We start from the raw sequence: 26,158 nt of genomic DNA, 5'->3' as shown, positions 1-26,158 counted from the left end.
TTTATGCAGATACAGTAATCTACTTTTTTCACACATTAAGACTGGCCATGAAGATTACCTATATTTTTAGATAATTTCAAAAACCTCTGAACTGTAAGTGACTAAGGAAAAGGGAGGCATCATTAGTTGACATCATACCTGAAAATCGCAAGGGATTTTTGAAATGTGGGGTTTGTAGCTCCCACCAAACTGCCCTATCTATAGTGTCACTCAGTGCAGGCTTTTTAGGTTGGTAGGTGAGTTCAAGAGCTGTTTGTTGTTCAGAGCTCCATCCAGGGCTGATCACTGTTTGACAAGTTCTATTTTAAGTCGTGCCTGTGTGCAGGTGTCAGCCTCTTTCATGGCTGTAGAAAAAGCCCCATTACACTCCATCTGTATCCTTCCCCGACAACGCAAGATCTTTCCCCATGGTGCGTCTGTTTCTGCTTTGCCAGCCACTTTTTATTTGGGTAATTGGGGGTTGGGGGGGCTAGGCGGGCAGTACTGCGAGGAAGGGCGAAGAGGGGCAGAAAGAGGTCGTCTGCCACTCCCCTACCTTACAAGGCACGTGGCACTGGCAGTGGCAGCTGCTGGATGCAATGATGAAGACGAAGATGATAAACCTCCTCTTAGCAAAAGGATATTGAAGGAAGGAGGCAGCAAAGGCAAGACACACACTCACTGTGTCCTTCCCCACAGGGAGAATCCACCCTCAAGGGAAAAAGTACTAGGAAGCCACTACCCGTCCCGCCTCCCCCAGCTTGCCCCAGGGTCTGGCATTGGTCCCCGTGCACCTGCTCACCTGTCTATCCGTTCAGGGTGGTTGGGGGAGGGACGAGGGGTGTCGGGGTGGGTGGGTGGAAAGAGAAGGAGGGCAGGGCAAAAGAGGGGGTGCACCGAGGGCTCCGCCCCCGGGGCTCTGCGCAAGCGCAGTGGCCGCTACCGCAGGCAGGGGGCGGCAACATGGCGGAGTGAGCGGCGGCGTCGGGGCTTCACAACAACAGTGGTTCCCGTAGCAGCGGCAGCGGCAGCGTCAGTAGCGTCGGCCACAGCCTGAGCTTCAGCACCGGCCAGCGTCGTGGCCAGCTACTCGCCCCCCAGGGCTTTTCGGAGCGGCGGCCGCATCTCCGCGGGGGGCGGGCCGGGCCGGACGGACTGGGAGGGGGAGAGAGAGGAGGCAGCGGTAGCGGCGGCGGCAGCGGTACAGCTGCTGGGCGGGCACTGCCGCTCGCCGGGCAGCCGTTAGCGGCGCAGCCACCTCCAGGAATAAGCCTGGGAATAACCCACCGCCTCCGCCGGGGAGGGCGCCGGAGCGGGCCGGACTGACGCGCAGGCGGGAGCGGGCCCGGCGCCGCGGCGCTGGTGGATGCTGGGGCTCCGAGGCGACGGCCGGGGGGCGGGGGCCGAGGCAGGTATAACGGTACCGGCGGAGGCAGTGCCTCTGCTCTTCCCTTCTCCCCAGGAGGGGGACAAATGGCGAGCGAGAAGCCGGGCCCAGGCCCCGGGCTCGAGCCTCAGCCCGTGGGGCTCATCGCCGTCGGGGCCGGAGGCGGAGGCGGCGGGGGCAGCGGCGGTGGCGGCAGCGGGGGCAGCGGGATGGGAGAGCTGAGGGGGGCGTCCGGCTCCGGCTCGGTGGTGCTGCCCGCGGGGATGATTAACCCTTCCGTGCCGATCCGCAACATCCGGATGAAATTCGCAGTGTTGATTGGACTCATACAGGTCGGAGAGGTCAGCAACAGGGACATCGTGGAGACGGTGCTCAACCTGGTAAGGGAAAAGGCGTGCTCTCCTCCTGCTTCCCAGTCCCCGTAGCCTCCCTCCCCAGCCTCTCGCTCCCACACACCTCCACCCCCGGGGTCGCACACGCAGCGCGTCCCTAGGAGCACCGATCGTCGGGCGGGTATTGCCCAGCGGGTGACCTGCCTGCGCGCAGCCGTAGCCACGCCACCACCCCGCTCTCCTCTGGTCCTCTCCTGCCACCTGAGTGCAGTGCCCAACTTAACACCGCTTATTATCACTTCCCCTGACTATGAGTAGAAATCATTCCTTGCCGTGCAGGTTTTGCGTCGACTTGAGAGTTTAGTTAGGGGGAGAGAAGGCCTCCTTTTCTCTGGGGTTCTTTCTTCTACACTCTTAATTGTCTGTGGTGTCGCTCTCTGAGGATGAAAGCCTTGCCCCTGGAGCCTAAATTCCCCCGTGCTACTGAAATGTGAGAAGCGCATTAGGTCTAACTTGAGCAGCTGGGGTGTGATGTTTTCGAATGAGGAAAATGATGCAGTTTTGCATCTGCCTTTAAATATATTCAGAGGCTTTGATGGAGAGTGTTGTGGCTGTATCTCCCACCCCCCCCCCCCCCCCCCTCTCTTTTTTGGCGGCCTTTTTTCTTTGAAATATTGCCCTGCATATGCTGACCTCTTAGTCTTTTTTTTTTTTTTTTGGTGCACACAAGGTGTTAAAATGTGAGGGCACCAAATCATACAGGTTGGTTTCTATGGTTGCCTTCCGAGAGCGTGGCATGTGGATAAAGACTAAAGGAAATGTGTTAAATGCAGCCATAGGTTTTGGTTCCTTTCATGATAAGAAAGAGTTACTGCAGAACTGTGTATGACTTAATGTTTTGCGCTATCTACAGAGAGGCTAAGAAGCGTTCAAGATGTCAGGGGAAGAAATGAGAAGAAATAAAGAGCAGAATCATAAATTGCAGATAATTAAGAGTAGTTCATTTTTAATGTTTTGCAAATGCAGTTTTTGCTGCAGCAAAGCTTTTAAAACAGTTTCCTCTGCAATATCTAATCCTTGACATACTGTTAAGGTAGGGTTTTGGAAGACAAGGCTTAAATCAAGAGCGATCAGTTGACTGTTGTATTTGGTGTGGAGTCACAGAAATATAAAAATATGCTTACAAGGGGATTTTATAACACCCATGTAGTCTGATTTTTCAGCCAAGCAATTATTTTTATTTGATCTATTGGAAAACTGAAAGCAAGCTGCAGCTACAGCAGTGGTGTCCTGAGACATGGATTAATGTCTATGGTTTATGAACCTCTTAAATTCACAGAAAAGTTAAAGCTGCTTTTTTTTTTTCTTTTTTGCTAGTACATCAAGTCAAAGATAGGGGAATATGTGTTTGCTTTGTTTTTTTGTTACTGTTTAAATAGAATACACCTCTTTCTACCCTTCAGATGAATCACCACAAAAGTCATTGTAAGTTTGGGGGGAATGTCCTCTCGATATAACCAAATTCTTTTCAAAACAGTAACAGAAATATTGTTTTTTGGTAGTTTTAATTTTAACCAGCTGCAAATAGGAGGTCAGTACTTGCCTTTTTAAAAAATAAGCAAGGTGAAATCTGAAAATATATTAATATGTTAGCAGGTACTGTATTTCTGTAAATTTGAAAGAACACATATAAAGTTTTTTTTTCCAGTTTTCACCTAACCAATATCATTTTTACCTTAGATTATGTGATATTAGGTTTTTTAGTAAGTATTTGTATGCTTACTTAATAATTTTAACATGATAAGAGACAGTAGAGCTCTCACAAGCTGGAAACTGATTTGAATGTGTAACCAGTTTGGACTCTGCAGCAGTAGTGATGTATGCCAGATCAGTTCTTAACAGATGGGGTTCTATAGATATACAGTAGGTTAAGAAAGGAAGTGAAATACTTCTTTTGAGATAGAAAAGAAATTTAACTATCTTACAGTGCAGTGAAAATCTGGCGTGAAGTCTCAGTATGCAAACATTATATTAGAGATTAACTTTACTGTTAAGCTTAATTGGAGTAATCAGAAATAAGGTAATACTGAAATGTTATATCCCAAATCCACATAAGACCTTGTAACTGCATTGATTTTGGAATAAAAAAGGTTAGGTTTAAAATTTCTTTGTATGTATTTAAAGGATGCAATAGGTCTTTAAATGGAAACTTTTGGGGAAAAGAATGTATGACAAAGGGAGCTATTTACTATTAAGTTAATTATATTGATTTTGGAATACAAATTGATCACTTGAAGGGTAATATTTCTTGAAATGTAGGTTTAGGGCTTTATCTTTCTAATATACTCATGATGAAAATGTCATGTGAAAATTTAAGCTGATTCTGAAAGTATTTGGAAATCATAGGCATTTAAAAAATAATTATCAAAATTTAGTTCTATTAATAAGTAAATTGGTAAAACCCTTTTAGGGAACTCAGTAACTAGTTAGAAGTTGGAAGCCTCTGATATTATCTCTAAAATGAGTTTTTCAATTTTCAATCTTAACTTAAAACATTAAATTAAAAAAGTAGGTAGAAATAGTGAAATCTCTATCACAGTGCCATTTATGACAGAAAAGAAAGGAGGGGAACTAATGAAACTTCAAAAGAGAACAGTTTCTACTTAAACAATCTAAATCAATCACCTTTGCCAAAATATTTTTCTATTTTTCCTGTACATTCTTTATCTCTGGATAATATGAGAATACTAATATTTGGTGTTTAGGTGCTATTTCTCTCCTGCCTTGCCCAAAGAATTAAAAGTTTTGCTGAGTAAAGTTTAAGCATGCAGTGAAATATAGAGCTTCCACACGGCCATGGCTGTAATTTTTCTGCTTTTGTTTGCCAAGGTAGAGCTGTTTCCATTATTCAGGTTGGTTGTGAATTTGTCAAAGAATCACCAATGTAAAGAGAAACAAAATGAATAATTTCTGTTGTAGATGGATATATTTTGTATAATGATACTGATAACTTGAAACATTAAAATATAGCACCCTATATTTATATTTATAGCATCAGGAAGATGAATAAATTAATTTGTAAATAATGTTACAATGAGAGTATATCGTCACGAATTTTGCAGTGTAGCTGTGAAAGAAGCTGATCATCAACAGACTTTGACTTTAGGAAGAATTATTTAATGTGGCAGTATAAGAGAGTCTAGCTATAGATAAGGAATTTGGTTGCCTGTTTCAGTTAAAAAATAGGCATACTGCTTAATTGAGTGCTTCCTTTGTAAACACCCTTAACATATGTTTATTATAGGGTTTTTCTTTCCTTGAAATAAATGCTAGGTAAGTATCATGTGTTCTTAGTTTATAATATGAAAGTTTCTTTTTATCAAAGATTTTAATATAAACATAGTATTAGAAAAGATAAAATAGAGGATTGATATTTACTTAGTGAAAGAATTCAGGTTTGAATAGTTGTCTTAGGTAGTATAATTCTATAGCATTTAATTAAAATTTTTTTTTCCACAAATTATTTCCTCTGATAATTTCATTTTTTTTTTTTGACGTGTGAATGGCATATTGTATTGAAAGCAATACAAGATACTTTCCTGGGATTTTGTGGGCTAAGTTCCTTTCCTCTCTTGCATATGAATCATAGTATTTTTGTTAAAAGGGAATTTTTAAGTGATTCTCTTGTAATTGAACATGACAGTAACTTTTCTTAGAGTTTTTTCATTTGTAGTTTGATAATCAGAATCATTTTCACTTTAAAGATACTTAGAGTTTCACAAAAGGTATATTCTGCATTTGAACTAAATTTATTTTAAAAATATGTAATTGCATCTTAGAATCATGGAAGTCCTTAGTATTAACAAAACCACATTTACTTATATTAAGAGAGAATTTCCTGCATTTTAGTTTTATTGACATGTAAGTCTTTTCATATTAACTTGAATTATATTTTATTTTTGCTATTGGGTATTGAAAGTTAAATTAAAAATGCATTTGTAAACATTGGAAGTTACACTATCAAGAGTTCTGAGATACTCCATAGAAAGATTAATTTAGTCATGGAATGACACTAAAGCAGTCTTGATGAGCCCTGAGAAATGTACAGAATTATTGAATCATTATATTGAACATGTGAAACTAATGTAACACTGTATGTTAATTATACTTGAATAAAAAAAGACAATAAAGAACAAATACTCTATAGCCAGTTTATGATCAAGGCATATTAATTTTAAATAAGTATTTTGTATATTGCTAGTCAGTTTTTGGCAAATACCGTGCTGTTGAATAAATGTATTTCAGGGTTCTGTCTTTGCTATGCTTTCTCCAAACACAGCGTAGAGAAATTCATTGGTCCTAGCAGACTCACCCCCCATTTTGGATCCCTGATGTACTACTGTATCATAAAATTCAGTCATCCACATTTTTGACTGTTTAAGTATTATTTTGCATCAGCTTCATAGGTTTCTAGTTTCTTGCCTGTACTTTTCATATTTTATGCATTGTCAGCGTACAGGTGTCCCCTGCTTTCCAAAAGTTGGTGTTTTGCCATTTCACTTTTATGAAAGACCTATATTAGTACCTGGTTTTGTTAACCAAAAGAATTCTGAAGAGGATTTTTGCTTTTACAAAAAAGCCATTACTGTACTAGTAATGGGTCTTTTGTTAAAGTGAAGTAGCATATTGCCAACTTTTGGAAAGTGGGAGGTACTCTTCGCTTTATGCTGTTTTGGCTTTTGAAAGGTTTCATAGAACACTCTACTTTTGGATAGTGGGGGAAACCTGTATCTCCTTATACAAAGACACACCTATCACTCTCTAGTATTGTTATTTATTTATTTATTTATTTTTCTAGTTTTGTTATTTATATGTGTTTCCCCTTCTATGCTGTGAACTCCATGAGGGCAGGAGGCTGTTCTATGCATACAGATGGTCCCTGATTTAACCGATGGTTCAACTTATGATATTTTGACTTTACAAAGTAAAGTCAAATGGTCTAAAACACACGCATTAAAAACCATACTTAGAATTTTCATCTTTTCCAGGGTTAGTGATATGCAGTATCATACTCTCTCGTGATGGTAGGCAGCAAGTCACACCTCCCAGTTAGCCACTGGATCATGAGGGTGAACAACTGATACACTCAGCCATTCTGTACTCGTATAACCATTCTGTTTTTCTGTACTTTCAATATAGTATTCAATAAATTACAGGAGATATTCAACACTTTATTATAAAACAGGCTTTGTGTTAGAGGATTTACCCAATTGTAGGCTAGTGTAGTGTTCTGAGCATGTTTAAGGTGGGCTATGCCAAGCAGTGATGTTCAGAATGTTAGGTGTATTAAATGCATTTTTGACTTTTGATATTTTCAACTTACAATGGATTTATCAGAATGTAACATCATAAGTTAAAGATATATATTTATTTTTTATATTTTTGGCTCTTGGGTAAGTTAAATGCATTTTGAGTAGGCAGGACCCTACTATTAGGCAGTAGAAGACCAGTTTCTCAAATTACAATCAACAGTAAGGTCCAGACCCAAGATCACGAAATGAATGAGACTCATTTAATGTATTGCCTAGTTCTGTAACTAGAAATGTGTGTTGAATATGTATGCATTATGTAGACCTTACTACATAGGTAAGTGTTATTGTAAACTGGCATATTGGAAGAAGTTAGAATCTGTTAAGAACTTTTCTTTTCAATAAACCTATGTGTATGTCAAATATATAAGCACATGACAAAGATTATGTTATTAGTAGCAAAGAATACATAAAATGCTTTGAATAGAAATTAAAAAGTATTGGGACACCTGGGTGGCTCAGTCGGTTAAGCATCTGCCTTTGGCTCAGGTCATGATCCCAGCGTCCCTGCTGAGCAGGGAACCTGGTTCTCCCTTAAACTGCTGCCCCCCTGTTTGTGCGCTCTCTCTCTCTCTCTCTGACAAATAAGTAAATAAAATCTTTAAAAAAAGAAATTAAAAAGTATTGTTACAATATATCATATTACCAGGAATAGTGGACATCTCTTGTTTTTGTCTGTCTAGCATACATTTCCCTTTTTGATAAGGGTACTGCAATTGCCTTTGAGGAACCACTTATCTGCCATTCTTAGTTCAGCTGGTTTAGGTGGGCTGGGCATATAACCCAGCCATGGCCAGAATCACTGTGATTGGTTCAGGGTTGAACATTTAACTCAAAGAGAGTCACAGGGTCAGTCGTAGGACTTGTGCTGAAACTCTTTCTGTTGGTGATGCTGAATTGGTAGATTCATTCTATAGTGGTGGGAGCCTGTATTAGAATTTGCCTAAGTATGAAGAGAGAGAGATAAATAGATTCTTTTTTTTTTTTTACGATTTATTTATTAGAGAGCAGGTGCACGTGAGTGTGCGAGCATGTGCATGAGCGGGCGGAAGGGCAGAGGGGGAGGGAGAACCTGGAACAGACTCACTGCTGAGCATGGAGCCCAATGCTGTGCTCCAAGCTGGGCTCAATCCCAGGTCCCCGAGATCATGACCTGAGCTGAAATCAAGAGTTGGACGTTTAACCGACAGCAACCCAGGTGCCCCGAGAGAGAGAAATATATTCTTGATTCTGCTTGAGCCTCTGGAGTTCCCTGTGCCTATGGAGATTATCTTCTAACCATTAAATTCTCTCTTTTAAAGTTTATTATTGTCGTTAGCTTAAAGTCATTTTAAATTGGGGCTTTGTCACTTGTAAATGGAAAGAATCCTTTGTAGCATAGACTTTAGTAAATGGAAATGGGATGTTGTAAGGAACAGACCCTAAATGTTGAAATGGAGTATAAGGCAATGAGGACTTTGCTTTCCCCTAGCAATTCCTTTTAAGGAAGTACAGAACAGCTGTTTTAAATTGTCACCTGTGTATCTTTGCCCATGGAATTACTGAGGTGGTAACTTTAGGGATGCTGTAATGTTTTGGCCACTTTTTTGTGGCCTTTGATAATGTTCTATAAGAGGGCAGCTAGCTTTGGTGCAAGCTGGTGTGCTTGAAAGTGGAGAGGGAAGATAATACTGTCTTTCCAAGTAAGAGCAGCCCCTTCTGCCTGTAGCTACACATAGCAGAGAATCAGAATATCAAGAACTTTGAAGATTGAAAAGCCTAATTTTTTTTACTCCATGCTAAAGTTGGTAAGAGGAAAGGCAGGAGTTTAAATTAGAACCACATAAAATTGTTTTATAAGCTTATCTCAAGCACCTCATGCACTATACTCTCAGCTTCCTGACCAGAGTAACAATCCAGTTCCTAAAGAGCTTTAAAAGACGATGCTACCAGGGAACAAGTGAGAGAATAACCTATACCTCCTCACCCAGGTTATTGTTTCACATTGCTTCAAGGAAAATCATTAAGTTGAGGGTGAAGGGAATGAGTACTGTGAAGGTCTGTTGCTGGGTGACTGAATATTGTTAGGAAATTGAAAAGACGGAAATCTGGATTGGTAAGCTATATCTTGACAAGATCTCTGGCTCTGATGCTAATTCAACCAGTTGACTGAAGTTAATTGGCCAAAAATGTATTAAGTTTTTAGGAAAACTACTTCTAGAATAACTTCCAAGTCTGGTAAACAAAGACCTGTGTTCCGCTCCTTCTAAGGCAGTTCTAAGCTTCAGTAAGAGGAAGTGGGCTGCTAAAGCAGTGTAGCTGCTGGCCGGAAAATCTAAGGCTACGAGGGTAAACGGACAAGTGATGTCTTCTGAGATAGTAGGAATGAATATATCCGAATTGGCTGAACAAGGAACTGCATTGCCAGGATAAGAAATTCTTGCTACTCCAACCAGTAGTGGATGGTGTATGCTTCAAATTAGTGACCATGGTTTATTTTCACCACTCTTCTAAGTGGGAATTATTATTTATGTTCTTTTACCATCCTATATTAAGTATCAGGGAGATAGCTAAATTTGTTGTGTAACTATATGTTGTTACAACTCTGTGTTGTCAGATAATGAGGTATCACCAAAAAGAATGCACATTTGGACCTGACCAATTCATAGCACAATGATTTTATTAGACTTGTAGCTTGATTCAGTAACTTGACATTTTCTTTGTCTCTTCCTCACCCCCTGCTCACTCTGCACCCCCTCTAGGTGATGAGTATGTTTTCTATTGTGGCTATGGTAGTAACATTGTTAAACATGGGTATTGAAGAATTATGTATATAGAAAGAAGTGAATATATACATGAAAAATTATGTATATACACCATATATATATACATATGGTGTATGGGCAGCCAAGGGCTGGAATTTTACAATTTTTTGTCGGTTTTGGCTGCATAACATCCATTTTTTCTGCTGCTAACAGTTCTAGATTTTTTGACACTCCTTTGGAGAGTCATCCCTTCTTGATTCTTGGTTTGGGGTTTCCGTGGATTCCTTTCTGCTTTCCTGAATCAGAAACAGAACCTGGACCTGGCTCATCAATAAAGCTTTTGTTAAAAATCTAGCTGCACATTTGAGCAGCTCGGTAACTTCTTTATTTCTGTCAGAGAAAGAGAAAGATACTGACCATTGGAGTTGATAAGATGTTAGAATGTAAGTCTGTATTTGACTGGCAATCTGTCACCATGAAGTAGAGTATGCTTGAGAATGGACACAGAGGCACCTAGAACCAAGAGAGAGATTACCAATGACATCTTTAGAACCATTCAGGTCAGTCATATCCCCAGACTTTTTAATGCATTAAGCTAATACATTTCCTGTTTTGCTTAAGCCAGTTTGAGTTGCACCCCACTGACTCCTGACCAATATTCTAAATTAAATTAAAAAAAAAAACCTTAGGTATTAAGTATTATAGGACAAGTCATAAGAAAAATATTAACTTGGCAAAGGACTTGCTATATTTCAAGAAAGAAGAAATGTATATTGCTCATTAATATAGAAATTTATTTTCACTAACAACATAATAGCCAAACAATGAAAAACAAGTGATTTAAAAGAAAATTACCATTGTTTCCTAGTCATGTGAAAATAATCTTTTTTTTTTAGATTATTTAGTTATTTATTTGAGAGAGAGAGTGAGTGCAAGTAAGCATGAACTGAGGGAGAGGCAGAAAGAGAGGGAGAGGGAGAAGACTCCTTGCTTGACCCCAGGGCTGGATCCCAAGACGCCACCCAGGCACCCGGATAAAGTAATCTTAAATGATGTTGTAGGGCATGTAAAATGTTAACAGCTGTTCTGAATGACATTTTAACCATATGTATTAAGAGATTTAAAGATGTTCTTGTCATTAATCCTTAGTTCTTTAGGCTAAGGAAGAATTACCTATGGACAAGTATGAGGGATAAATGTAATTTTATGATATAAGAAAAAATTGGCAACAACCTAAATGTTCAATAATAAGAAAAAGTTAAATGAATTATTTTACATCCATATTATGGGATATCACACAGCCATTAAAACTTTATGTGCCTCAGTTTCCTTATGTGTAAAAGGGAATGTTTACCTCAAGGTTGTTGGGCAGATTAAATGAAATAATATATGTAAAGCGTTTGGTACCCAGTTTATTTAGGGCTTACTACTATTACCTTTATTCTTACCTTGAGCCTGAGGATCATCTGATCATAGAAAAAAGATAATAATCTAGATAAAACTGAGCCTGGTGAACCTGTCAGAGAAGGGATCTCAGGTACTCACAGATCAGGCTCTCCTGGTGAAAAACAGGAGGTCTGTTCTCCAGCGTCCTGCATGGTCTTTATTAGTACCTGGGGTAGTTTTTCCTGATTACCTATTTTGAGTAAGGAAGATGGAAAATTGGGGCAGGAATAGACATGAGGTAACACGAGTTCCTTTGCCTGGAATCACTTCTATCTCTTCCTTCCCTCACATGGCTGAATTTCACATATAGATGTAGAGGACATGAATGGTGATCCTAGTAAATAATTCCTCCCTCTGGGAATATTAGCTTAAATATTTAGAAGACTACTTGAGTAACAAGCCTAAGGGGCAAGTTAGAGGATTAAAAACTATTTTGTGATGCGTTGTTTTGGAAAATAATATTAGCCTATATGTTAATAGCTCTTAACTGTTTAAAATACACTTGTGAAATTGTACTGTGTTACCTAGTCCTTGGAATAACTTCTTGTTCAGATACCATTCCTTCTCTACAGATGGGGAAACTAAGGCTGCAGGAAATATGAAGTAGTTAGAGATGGCTGTCTAGGTATTAAGTAGCAGAGTTGGGATTCATGCCTCCAGATTCAAAAGCTAGAGTCTTTTTCATTATTAAACAAAGTGAAGCTACTTAGAAATCATCCCAAAGGCCAGCACTCTATAAAGAGATGATGTTGGAAGGGAGAGTCCAGCCAGTCTCAATGAGTTGGTGCTGTGGTAGGGAATGCAGCCCTTGGAGGACTCAGGACTAGCTGTTTACAGGAAATCAAAATGAATGTAGGACAGTTTGATGGATTTGTATACAAAAGTGATTTTAGCAAAAGCTATATTGTGAAGTATTTATTTTTGAGTTTTGGGGAATAATTGGTTATACAGTATTATAAATGGTAACTAATTTTGAATTGTTTACCTTTTCTTAGGCTAAATGTTGGTATTTTAGGTATTACTTTGAACCAGAAAAATAGCATACATTAATATATTTATCTTATGTAGAAAAATTAGATTTGTTATATATTAGTATTATATGAACCACCACATATATCATATTTGCTTGTATAAAACAAATGAGTTATAGAAGGAATTATTCTAGGGTCTAGGTAACATAATTTACAGTAATTGTGATTCCTCTCTCAGTTTAAGAAAGTAAAGCAAACATTGATCAATAGTAAATTTTATGGAAGTGTAAATGTCTAGATATATTTGTCTTTAGCAAATACCTTCATTTTCTGAGAGAAGTAACCTGCAGCTGATTTAAAGATGGCATATATGTGTTTCTACTACTATCTTAAAAATTTTTACTTGTGGGGAGGGATTGGCATTTATCGATTGGGTTTGGTTTCATACCTTATGTTTTTAATATCCTCTCCCAACCCCTTTGAAGTAAATGTGGGTTTACTTTAATAAGTAAACTATGGCTGAAGTTAAGTGGCTTGTCCAAGTTTGCAAAGCAGTTTAGTTGGAGAAATGAGACTCAAAGCTGGATGTTCCATTTCCAGGTTCATTGCTCTTTAAAATATACAGAAACCTTTAACAATGATGACGACAGTGATAGCAGCTTACACTTATTGAATCCTTACATGCCAAGCAGTATGTTAAGCATATGATGTGCATTATCTCATTTTATCATCCTGATGTTAAATGTAAAATCTTCAGTGAAATAAAAATAGTCGTCTAAGTTAAACTAAGTCTGGTATCTTAAAAGAGAAGTGTTTTCAGCTTCAATTATCTAAGCAGTATTTTATTATAAAATGTCATAAAATTATTTTACTTGATTTGTACTAGTTCTATATAACTTGATTACCCTTTCAAAGTCCTTGAATTTAAATTATTTAAATTATTTAAAAAATCTTATGAGATATGAGTCATCACTGGAAAAATGTTTCTTTTATTATACCGTATTGACTGTTACTTGCTAAATAATTATTGCATTTCTCAAATCATCATATTCTTCTACCTTTGTCTAAAGAACACCTACTTGTGTTTCAAGATTTAGTTCTCATCCCCTACTTAGGCCATACCTTCCTTGAGCTCCCCCTTAAAACCTCTTCCTCCCATCTTGTGCTCTCCCATATCATTTTGTACATACCTCAGCGTCAGCACTTGCACATTTTATTTTTTTATTATTATTATTTTTTAAAGATTTTATTTATTTGAGAGAGAGAGTGAGAGAGAGAAAGAGCACAAGAGGGGGGAGCGGGAGAGGGAGAAGCAGACTCCCTGCCAAGCAGGGAGCCCGATGCGGGACTCGATCCCAGGACTCCAGGATCATGACCTGAGCCGAAGGCAGTCGCTTAACCAAGTGAGCCACCCAGGCGCCTGCACATTTTATTTTAAATATTTGTTTACTTGTCAGACTACTCTAGAGATTCTGAATCCCTTGAGATCAGAACATTGTGTTATTCACCTTGGTTTCATGAGTACTATCGTAGAATCTGGAATTTTGTGCTGCTTATTCAACTTGTTTTTGGAATGAGGATTTTTTTCACCTTTGATATAGTTTGCTTGTTTTGATCACTTTTGACTTGGGTATAAATCTTGTCTTCGCAGGCTTTTGTGGTTCTTTTAATTTCTATGTTTGCCTCTTTTTTAACATTTCAATTTTTATTTTTCTCGGGGTGGGGGAAGATAAAGATATTTAGGTGTATATATGCATGGTTTATGTTTAAAAGAAAGTTTAAAATTTGAAATGGGTCATAGGGTCTTCAGATCTGGGCAATAGCCTGACTCTATCACTCACCTAGGCGAGGAAGGAGAACCAGGTAGGTTAAGATCCTGCAGTCTTTCACAGACTAGGAATTAACACCTAGATTCCCTGACTCTTTGTCCAGTGCTTTTTTCATTTTATCTTGGTGCTTACAGTTCCAGTTTGCCCCAGCTCATATCAAATAGAAGCATGCTTTTTTTTTTTTTGGTTTTGTTTGTTTCTTTGTTTTTCACTCAGGCAGGCTCAGGATACATAAAGTGATGATTAAAGAAATAACTGAGTAATCCTAACCCTAGTGTTCTATTGCCAGAGTAAAGATATTCATTGGGCATATAAAAAAGAATTACATAGTCCCTCCCTTCAATAACTGGAGGTTCACAGGAAATAGAGGAATAAGCAGATAAATTACAATGGTAAATAGTGATACTACAAAGATTCACATAGAATGCCATAGAGGCAGTGGATCCACTAACTTTCCCTGGAGGATTCTAGGAAGGTCACATTGTTAGGTGACTTTTGAACTGGATCTTGAAGGACAAGCAACTGTTTCCCAGGATAAAAAGGGCAAGAATGGAAAAGCTTTCTACAAAGAGGGGATAGCTTGCAAAAGGACACAGGTCATGAGGAAGTGTTTCCATGGTTTTGTCCTCTAATGTTAACTATACTTTACAGTTAGATCAACTTTATTTCTTCTTATAGAAATCCCCCTATTTTTATTCCATGAGTGTTCACATTTTTTCCTCCTCAAGGACTTGCTCAGGGGAGGTGTAAAATTTACTAGAGTCCCAATTCAGTGAATTATTTCAGGAGCTCTATGTATCTTATTTGTACTCACCCAGACTTCTGATAAATTGGCTTTTTGACATAGAGGGGGTAAATCTTTTTCCTATCAACTTTTTCTTTCTTTTGATTGTTGAAAGGTACAGTATTTGTTATACTATTGTGTAATAATTATGTACACATAGTAGGCATTCAATAAATACCAGATGAAGGGCACCTGGGTGGCTCAGTTGGTTAAGCAACTGCCTTCGGCTCAGGTCATGATCCTGGAGTCCCAGGATCGAGTCCCACATCGGGCTCCCTGCTCAGCTGGGGGTCTGCTTCTCCCTCTGACCCTCTTCCCTCTCATGCTCTCTGTCTCTCATTCTCTCTCTCTCAAATAAATAAATAAAATCTTTAAAAAAAATAAATAAATACCAGATGAATAACCTATAAAAATAAAGGAATGGGGTGCCTGGCTGGCTCAGTCGGTAGAACCTGTGACTCTTGATTTCGGGGTTGTGAGTTCGAGCCCCACATTGAGGGTGGAGACTACTTAAAAAAATACGATCTTTAAAAAAAATAAAGGAGTGACTCATACTGGCAAAGGATAAAGGAGACTTAATTTTGAGTGTATCATAACTCGGAAGAGAAACTTAAGCTGAATAGATAAAATTTAACTGATGGCATTGACTTCTATTTCTAGTGCTTTTTGAAATGGGTAATTATTGTCCTTTTAAAGACATTGATGTTTTGCTCTTACTAAAAATTAATTATTTGGATATGAATTTCATATATGTGCATTTGAACACTCTTTGTTTTCCTTAATGCTTAGCTTGGCAGGTATTTCTATGGTAAGATAACTTGGGCTTTATGAGTAGCTAAGGAGAGCTACACACATTTGCAAAATCTGCATTTAGTTGAGGTCTTGCTAGAAGAAATGGACTTTTCCCTTTACCACCTTGTCGCCAATATGCATGAGACTAAGATAATAGAATAGACATAGGTGTGTTATCAGGTATTTTCTAAAACCTGTTGTTCATGTTATTTCCAAATTGCTGTGTTGCTCTACTGTCCTAATCTCTGAAACTCCACAGATAATTTTCAGGAAGACACCATGTAGTTTAATGCACTATTCTCTTGAAGCTGTAACATTTTAAAATGTTGTTTTTTTACTGTATCCAACTAGGAAGGAATGTAAGTGCTGTTGTTGGGAAATGAATGTCTCCAAATGAATCCTTTTTTTATTATTTTTTTTATTTTTTATTTTTTTCAAATGAATCCTTTGATATTAACATTTAAAAACTATTTCTGATATGCTGTATTAATTTAGCTACTACTTTACCATATCAATTTTTAAAAACAATGTTATGCATCCAGGACACTTATTTTCAACAAATGGGCGTATCTTTTTTTTTTTTAATTTTATTTTATTATGTTATGTTAGTCACCATACAATACATCATTAGTTTTTGATATGGTGATCCATGATTCATTGTTTTCTTATAACACCCAGTGCTCCATGCAGTACATGCCCTCCTTAATACCCATCACCGGTCTAACCCATCTTCCCATCCTCCTCCCCTCTAAAACCCTCAGTTTGTTTCTCAGTCCATAGTCTCTCATGGTTCATCTCTCCCTCCGATTTCCTCTTCCTTCATTTTTCCCTTCCTTCTCCTAATGTCCTCCAGGCTATTCCTTATGTTCCACAAAAAAGTGAAACCATATGATAATTGACTTTCTCTGCTTGACTTCTTTCACTTAGCATAATCTCCTCCAGTCCCATCCGTGTTGATGTAAAAGTTGGGTATTCATCCTTTCTGATGGCTGAGTAATATTCCTTTGTATATATGGACCACATCTTCTTTATCCATTCATCTGTTGAAGGGCATCTTGGCTCATTCCAGTTTGGCTATTGCAGACATTGCTGCTAAGAACATTGGGTGCATATGGCCCTTGTTTTCACTACATCTGTGTCTTTGGGGTAATTACCCAGGAGTGCAATTGCTGGGTCATAGGGTAGCTCTATTTTCAATTTTTTGAGGCATCTCCACACTGTTTTCCAAAGTGGCTGTACCAACTTGCATTCCCATCAGCAATGTAAGAGGGTTTCCCTTTCTCCACAACCTCTCCAACATTTGTTGTTTCTTGCCCTGTCAATTTTTGCCATTCTAACTGGTGTAAGGTGGTATCTCAGTGTGGTTTTGATTGAATTTCCCTGATGGCTAATGATGATGAACATTTTTTCATGTGTCTATTAGCCATTTGTATGTCATCTTCAGAGAAGTGTCTGTTCATGTCTTCTGCCCATTTTTTGACATGATTATTTGTTTTTTGGGTGTTGAGTTTGAGAAGTTCTTTATAGATCTTGGATACCAGCCCTTTATCTGTAGTGTCATTTGCAAATATCTTCTCCCATTCTGTGGGTTGCCTCTTTGTTTTGTTGACTGTTTCCTTTGCTGTGCAGAAGCTTTTTGTGTTGATGAAGTCCCAAAAGTTCATTTTTGCTTTTGTTTCACTAGCTTTTGGAGGTGTATCTTGAAAGAAGTTGATGTGGCCGATGTCAAAGAGGTTATTGCCTATGTTCTCCTCTAGGATTTTGATGGATTCCTGTCTTACATTGAGGTCTTTCATCCATTTTGAGTTTATCTTTGTGTATGGTGTTAGGGAATGGTCGAGTTTCATTCTTCTGCATGTGGCTGTCCAATTTTCCCAGCACCATTTATTGAAGAGACTGTCTTTTTTCCATTGCATATTTTTTCCTGCTTTGTCGAAGATTATTTGACCATAGAGTTAAGGGTCCATATCTGGGCTCTCTGTTCTGTTCCATTGGTCTATATGTCTGTTTTTGTGCCAGTACCATGCTGTCTTGGTGATCACTGCTTTGTAATATAGCTTGAAATTGGGCAACGTGATGCCCCCAACTTTGTTTTTCCTTTTCAACATTTCCTTGGTGATTTGGGGTCTTTTCTGATTCCATACAAATTTTAGGATTGTTTGTTCCAGCACGTTGAAAAATGTCATTGGAATTTTGATCGGGATGGCATTGAAGGTATAGATTGCTCTGGGTAGCATAGACATTTTAACAATGTTTATTCTTCCGATCCATGAGCATGGAAAGTTTTTCCATCTTTTTGTGTCTTCTTCAATTTCTTTCATGAGTGTTCTGTAGTTCCTAGAGTATAGATCCTTTACCTCTTTGGTTAGGTTTATTCCGAGGTATCTTATGGATTTGGTGCTATTGTAAATGGAATCGTTTCTCTAATTTCTCTTTCTACAGTTGCATTGTTAGTGTATAAGAAAGCAACTGATTTCTGTGCATTGATTTTGTATCCTGCCACATTACTGAATTGCTGTATGAGTTCTAGTAATTTGGGGGTGGAGTCTTTTGGATTTTCCACATAAAGTATCATGTCATCTGTGAAGAGAGAGAGTTTGACTTCTTCTTTGCCAATTTGAATACCGTTTATTTCTTTTTGTTGTCTGATTGCTGTTGCTAGGACTTCTAGTACTATGTTGAACAATAGTGGCGAGAGTGGGCATCCTTGTTGTGTTCCTGATCTTAAGGGATAGGCTCTCAGCTTTTCCCCACTGAGGATGATATTTGCTGTGGGTTTTTCATAGATGGATTTAATGAACTTGAGGAATATACCCTCTATACCTGTCCTCTGAAGAGTTTTAATCAGGAAAGGATGCTGTATTTTGTCAAATGCTTTTTCTGCATCAATTGAGAGGACCATATGGGCATATCTTAATAAAGAAAATGTATTTTTAATGTTGGTAGTAAATATGGCTTTAGAAGTCAGTAAGAATTTTTTTTCATTTTTGTTTTTCCAAATGTCATTACTGCTAGGTTTATTTCAAAGCTAACTCAGCTTGTTCGAAGTCTTTATGTCTTTTTTTAATTATTGTGGTAAAATATATATAGACAATTCACCGGTATAACTGTTTTTAAGTGTACGGTTTAGTAGCACTGCTAGTACATTAGCATTGTTGTGCAGCCACCACCGCCATCCATCTCCAGAACTTTTTTCATATTCCTAAATTAGAACTCTGTACCAATTAAATAGTAACTCCCCAGTCCTTTTTCCTCAGGCCCTGGTGACCACCATTATACTTTTCTGTCCCTGTGAGTTTGTTCTGGGTACTTCATGTAAATGTAATCATATAGTATTTGTCCTTTTGTATCTGGCTTACTTCAGTTGGCATATGTCTTCAAAGAGTAAGAGTTTTTTTATTTAAACCAGTCTCCATTGGCAACACAGGTAAGATACTCTGGAGACTATATTTGTATGTTACATTTATAAATTCATGGTCTGCATGATCAATCTCTTTGTTGATGGAACCAAAAGAACATAGGCTTCAATAAGAAAAAGTAATTTCTATATGACTCAGGTTCTTTACTCCTATTTCTTGAATATTACGTGGAATAGAGATAGTAGTAGTTCTTTAAAAATTTACTCTTTTTCTCTCATTTGCTTTGTTCCCATAGTATAGCTGCTCTTGATCCTTTTATTCTGGAAGTTGTCAAAAAATCAGCATATAGTTCTAATCCTGTAAATTCTTAATATTCCTCTTTCTTCTCTTTATATTACAAAGCCTAAAATAATTTCCATTTCGACTGGTAAGATAGTCTTAGACGGTGGGGGAAGCAAAGAAACTCAGCAGGCAAGCCAGAATTCTCTTGAGTAGGCACAGGGAAAGCAAGACCAGGGACACTAACACATGAATAATTCTTGTCACCTAAAAAAATAATTAATTATGGAAGACGAGCTAATTGGTTACAGTGATTTCAGTTTCTTATGGAATATTCAGTAGTGACTTTACCTCAATTCCTTCTTCATTAAAAAAAAAAGCAACTTGTAATTTATTTTTCCTTAAGAGGTTTTTTTAATGTGCTTCCATTAAACAATCTGTTTTAAAAGAAAAAAAAAAACCCTTTTCTCTAAAATTTATCTGTCATGTTACCTACCTAGTTACAAGCTTCTAGAGAGCATGCCCATATCTGTTTGAGCTCATTTTATATAATATACAGCTTCTGAAGATGACTGTTTAGTTTTAAACCTTTTTTTCCTTTGTTTTTAAGAAATAACATATCTATCTTTTATACCGTTGCAGGATAGGCCTAGCTTATCTTTTTTCTTTCAAAGATTTTATTTATTTATTTGAGAGCGCGAGAGCGAAAGAGCAAGCTTTTGTGAGTGTGGGGGGGGTCGGGGATGGAGAGGCAAGCCGACTCCATGCTGAGCTCAGAGCCCAGTGCTGGGCTGGATCTTAAGACCCTGAGATCATGACCTGAGCTGAAATCAAGAGTCTGATGCTTAACCGACTGAGCCACACAGGCACCCCTAGGCCTAGCTTATCTTAAATAACTTACTAAAGGTTTATCAATCATGGCTATATTTATGCCATTTTTAAGTCAAATGAAAACTTTGTCTCACTGTCAATTTGTCTTTTTATATATTTACTACTTGTTTTTTTTAATTTATTTTTATTTTTTTAAAGATTTTATTTATTTATTTGACAGAGAGAGACACAGCGAGAGAGGGAACACAAGCAGGGGGAGTGGGAGAGGGAGAAGCAGGCTTCCCGCTGAGCAGGGAGCCCGATGTGGGGCTCGATGTGGGGCTCGATCCCAGGACCCTGGGATCACGACCTGAGCCGAAGGCAGACGCTTAACGACTGAGCCACCCAGGCGCCCCTTTACTACTTATTTTAAAGTGCTACTTCTTTTTGCTTGTTTGTAGCTATACTATCCAGTGTAGAAGCCACTGCATTTTGGGACTATTGAGCACTTCTTATAATATGGCTAGTAAGAATGTAGATGTGTTTTAAGTTTAAAATACACACCGACTTTTAAAGACTTAGTTTGGGGAAAAAAGAGTGTAAACTATCTCATTATTAATTTTTATTATATGGTTACATGTTGACATGAAAGTATTTTGGTTATATTGCCTCTTGGGTTATTTTATTATAAATAAGTTATATATATGTGTATATATATATATATGTGTGTGTGTGTGTGTGTGTGTATATATATATATATATATATATATATGACTTCACCTGTTTCCTTTTACTTATTTTAATGTGTCTGTTAGATAATTTTTAAATTATATATGTGGCTCACATTATCTTTCTTTTATTTTTTTGTCTACAGCTAACTTAATTATTAGGTATACAACTAACTCAGTAATTAGGTTCCATAGGTCTTGTATTAAAAACTGGGAAGTAAATTATACTTTTCATGACTTTCTAAACTCTCATATAGTTACTTACCCTTTATCTTTGGGGAAAAAAAGAGTCACTCTTAACACTGCTATTAGAGTATGTTCATCAATAAAAAGGGGATGATAGATTCACATTTTTAAGCTGTCATTGAGGGAAGAGATGTGAGAAGAGATTCCTGATGTCTGGTGGTGGGTCTGATACATAGTAAGCACTCAATGAATATTAATTAAAAATATGTTTAGGTTGAGATTTGAAAAGGTGGTTGATAACAGGGTATATGACACCTATGTTTTATTGAGTGAAGTTGTAGTTTAAATACACCTGTGTAAATTTGGGACCTGTGGAGAGAAGGTGAGTTTGGTTTTCAGTGCCTACCCTGTTGAGGGGAAGGAGCTAGATCTCTGTGGGCATTTGTAGTTCATGAATAAGAGAGAAGGTGGAGGAGGAGATGAATGGAAATGAGGGTGTTGGAAGTTACTTTGAATTTTGTCAGTCTCATAAAATCAGAATTATAAAAATTACAATATTTTATCGAAGTAGAGTTAATGGATTTCTGAAATATAGAGGAAAATTCAAGCTGGCTTGATACAGTCTGTCTCAGGATCACAAATAAGCCTTTGCCTTTAACTGGCCTGGTATTAGTACTGTTTTGAACTTTTCTTCCTCTGTAGGGAAATCCTGTTCCCTCCCACCACTGAAAGGACGCTGGTTTTTCCTTTCTGCACATCAAATTATAGTTTTTCATTTACCAGCATTCCAGAATTGAAAGAATGTTCCAGAAAAAAATGTTAGAAGCTAGGTCAAGTATTATTATATGTAATAATGCAGCAGCTATTTATAAGGTAGCATATTTACTTGTCTTGGTTTTTAAGAGTTGAGATTTAATGATTCATCTTTACCAAAGTGTGACTTTTCACATTGTAGGTTTCTTTGGAGTATCTGTTCCTATGAATAAAATATGCTAAGGTGTGATTTTTTTTTTCTCCTAGCTGTTAATCTGTTCACATTCATATGCTTATTTCATTGCTATTATTGTTGAAGTCCTCCACCTGGCAGACAGCGGGCAGACAGCGGGCCCTAATTGGGTGGGATTTAGGTGCAGTCTTTTAACCTTTGACTATACTAAGTTTAGCTTCAAATGGAAATGTAACCCATTTCCTTGGTCTCATTAGTACCACACAGGGACTGAGTGAACTAATTGGTCACAGTTCAGCAAGATTGTCTGAATGGTCATGGAATTGTTTTGAACCATTAACATTTTCTCATCTGGGCCTTAGGATCAAAAGCATTCATTTTTAGGATGATTGACTTATTTTAGGGTTGGGCTGAGTAGTTGTTAAGAAGCATTTTTCTCTGTGAAAATACTCATTTAGATACTTTTATAGGAATTATGTTGAGCAAATATATTTTAGTCAGATTTGCTGATTTTTTTAAATTAATTATATTGGGCTTTTTTTAAATTCTAGAAATAATGTTCAATGTGATTAGTGATTGCACTCTGAAGGTAAACTAATGTATTTTAGTTACTGCATGACAAACTGTCATTCAGAATGACAGCTGAACCCAATTACATTGAAAAATTATGCTGCCAAACTCTGAAATAAATTGAAGATGACCTGCTTAGAAAATACGGGATATAGACATTTACAACATAGATTACAGTTCCAGAGAGAGAGTGGTTGGGGTTTTGGATCAATATGATAATGTATTTTGTATCTTTGTATGTAAAAGGAATAAAGATACATTAATGGGGAGGTAGTTTATGAGAATACAATTTAATAATTAGATGTATCACATTTGTGATATATGTTGCTACTTGTTAAAAAGGGACTCTATTAATGTAGTTTATTCCTGAAGAAAAACCAGAGATCTTATAAAAGCTCTGCTTTGTATTGTGATACTCAGATATTAATGTTTAATATATATTGTTACTGAATTATAGCATTCTATAGTTGACTTATTTTCTAATTGATTTAATTATTCAAGTTAGAGTACTATATTTAATTTGAAGGTTATCTAGTTCTTTTGTTCTTTTGTTTGCCCTTCCTCCCTTCCCTATTTAAATATTGGTCTACTGGGTCTGATTATATATACTAATTTTTAGCCTAGCCTCCATATCTGACTACATACCTATTTTGTTCAAATATTTATTGAATACCCATCATATGTAATGCTAGGGACTGAGGATACAATGATCAAGACAAGTCCCTGCCCTGGAGTTTTTAATACTGTAGAGGCTGATAAATACAGGCAATTAAATGTATAAACTCCTATGATAGAAATAAATTAGGGTGTAGTGGGCCACACTGAAGGGAGTGACATACTGATGAAGTCAAGGGAGGGCTTCATACAAGCGGTGATGCTTGAGTTGAGGTTTGAAAGATGGCTAGGTCTGTCTAGAGCTGTGTAGTCTTTTGGTAGCCACCAGCCACATGTGGTCAGTGACCACATGAAATGTTCTGAAAGCATAAAACACACACTTGATTTTGTAGACTTGGTATAAAAAATGTAAAATAAATAATTTAAAAATATTTGTTACATGTTGAAATGATATTTTAGATATATTGGGTTCAATAAAATGTAACTTAGTTTCTCCTGTTTACATTTTCTTCTAATGTGGTTAATAAAATTTAAAATTACATATGTGGCTTATATTTTTATTGGGCAGCCCTAATTTAGAAGGAAACATCTCAAAAATAAATGAACCATTGGAAATATAGAATAATATGCTAGCGTGTTTTCTTCCTTTATATGTATATATGTGTGTATAAATATCTGTGTCTATGTATGCATATACAATATATACTTATACAGACACATATCTATAATCTTATATTGTTTGAGCCAATCATATTTTGGGTATTTCTATTACGTGTCAGTAAACCTCCTTCTAACTAATGCATTGACTTAATAGCAACAATTTAAAAACCACATATCATTGGGGAAAAACTTGTTCTCCCTGCTCTGGTAAAAATTGCCTAAATCATTCATGGAAATCAATATGGCAACAAATTAAAATGCATTTTATTGTCAGCAAATACTTTGGAAGGCAAATTGTAAACATTGCTTCAGAGTTGAAGAAACTATTACAGTAAAATGTAAGAATTTGTTTTGTGTGAGTTGGATGAAAGTACTGTTATTTCTAATGCTAGATATTTGCTTATATTATTTGCTAGACTGTTTCTTAATGAAATAAATGACTGCTTTTTGTGAATTACTGTTAAAAAATACATGTGAAAATATACTTTCTGGAAATTCATGTTTGTCCTAATTACCAAAACCAGAAATCAAGAAGTAACTTTACTTTTACCTGGAAAGCAGGATATACAGTTTGTTATTTACTTGATTTATCAGAATCAGGGTCGCCTGTTGTATTTAGATTGCTAATTTTAGTATTAATTATCAGGAGTACCATATTTTAAACAGGACTCTGAATTGAATATAGAATTCTGGAATATTAGTGAATGATAAGATTTCAAAGATTATCTGGTTTTCAGATATGGAAACCTAGGCACAGGGAAGTTACTGACTTAATCTGGGCTACACAGTTTTGTTTTGTTTTTTATTATGTTAATCACCATATATTACATCATTAGTTTTTGATTTGGTGTTCCATGATTCATTGTTTACATATATCACCCAGTGCTCCATGCAGAACGTGCCCTCTTTAATACCCATCACCAGGCTAACCCATCCTCCCACCCCCCTCCCCTCTAGAACCCTCAGTTTGTTTTTCAGAGTCCATCATTTCTCATGGTTCATCTCCCCCTCCAATTTCCCCCCCATCGTTCTTCCCCTCCTGCTATCTTCTTCTTCTTTTTTTTTTTTTAACATATAATGTATTATTTGTTTCAGAGGTACAGATCTGTGATTCAACAGTCTTGCACGATTCACAGCACTCACCATAGCACATACCCTCCCCAATGTCTATCCCTCAGCCACCCATCCCTCCCACCCCCCACCATTCCAGCAACCCTCAGTTTGTTTCCTGAGATTAAGAATTCCTCATATCAGTGAGGTCATGTCATACATGTCTTGCTCTGATTGACTTATTTCGCTTAGCATAACACCCTTCAGTTCCATCCACATCGTTGCAAATGGCAAGATCTCATTCCTTTGATGGCTGCATAATATTCCATTGTATATATATACCACATCTTCTTTATCCATTCACCTGTCAGTGGACACCTTGGCTCTTTCCACAGTTTGGTTATTGTGGACATTGCTGCTATAAACATCAAGGTGCACGTACCCCTTCCGATCCCTACATTTGTATCTTTGGGGTAAATACCCAGTAGTGCAATTGCTGGGTCATAGGGCAGCTGTATTTTCAACTTTTTGAGGAACCTCCATACTGTTTTGCAGAGTGGCTGCACCAGCTTGCATTCCCACCAACAGTGTAGGAGGGTTCCCCTTTCTCCGCATCCCCGCCAACATCTGGCATTTCCTGACTTGTTAATTTTAGCCATTCTGATTGGTGTGAGGTGATATCTCATTGAGGTTTTGATTTGGATTTCCCTGATGCCAAGCGATGTTGAGCACTTTTTCACATGTCTGTTGGCCATTTGAATGTCTTCTTTGGAAAAATGTCTGTTCCTGTGTTCTGCCCATTTCTTGATTGGATTCTTTGTTCTTTGGGTGTTGAGTTTGATAAGTTCTTTATAGATTTTGGATACTAGCCCTTTATCTGATATGTCATTTGCAAATATCTTCTCCCATTCTGTGGGTTGTCTTTTGGTTTTGTTGACTCTTTTGCTGTGCAAAACCTTTGTATCTTGATGAGGTCCCAATAGTTCATTTTTTCCCTTGCTTCCCTTGCCTTTGGTGATGTTTCTATGAAGAAGTTGCTGTGGCTGAGGTCAAAGAGGTTGCTGTTTTTGGATTTTGATGGACTCCTGTCTCACATTTAGGTCTTTCAACCATTTTGAGTCTATTTTTGTGTGTGGTGTAAGGAAATGGTCCAGTTTCATTCTTCTGCATGTGGCTATCCAATTTTCCCAACACCATTTGTTGAAGAGACTGTTTTTTTTCCATTGGACATTCTTTCCTGCTTTGTTGAAGATTAGTTGACCGTAGAGCTGAGGGTCCATTTCTGGGCTCTCTATTCTGTTCCATTGATCTCTGTGTCTGTT

General features: G+C 37.5%; 1 protein-coding gene across 1 annotated transcript in view; it reads left to right on the top strand.

Moving 5' to 3' along the window:
* The first annotated feature begins 1,452 nt into the window (after positions 1 to 1,452).
* Positions 1,453 to 26,158, top strand: part of NBEA (neurobeachin) — a 748,838-nt gene continuing 724,132 nt past the window's right edge. Inside the window, 1 exon segment of the mRNA XM_044913201.1 lies at positions 1,453 to 1,746. Within this exon segment, the coding sequence (XP_044769136.1) occupies positions 1,453 to 1,746 (294 nt within the window).

Source organism: Neomonachus schauinslandi, chromosome 3 (assembly GCF_002201575.2).
Source record: "Neomonachus schauinslandi chromosome 3, ASM220157v2, whole genome shotgun sequence".
Classification (NCBI taxonomy): Eukaryota; Metazoa; Chordata; class Mammalia; order Carnivora; family Phocidae; genus Neomonachus; species Neomonachus schauinslandi.
The sequence above is the reverse complement of the archived record's forward strand: the minus strand, read 5'-3'. Positions and strand labels throughout refer to the sequence as shown.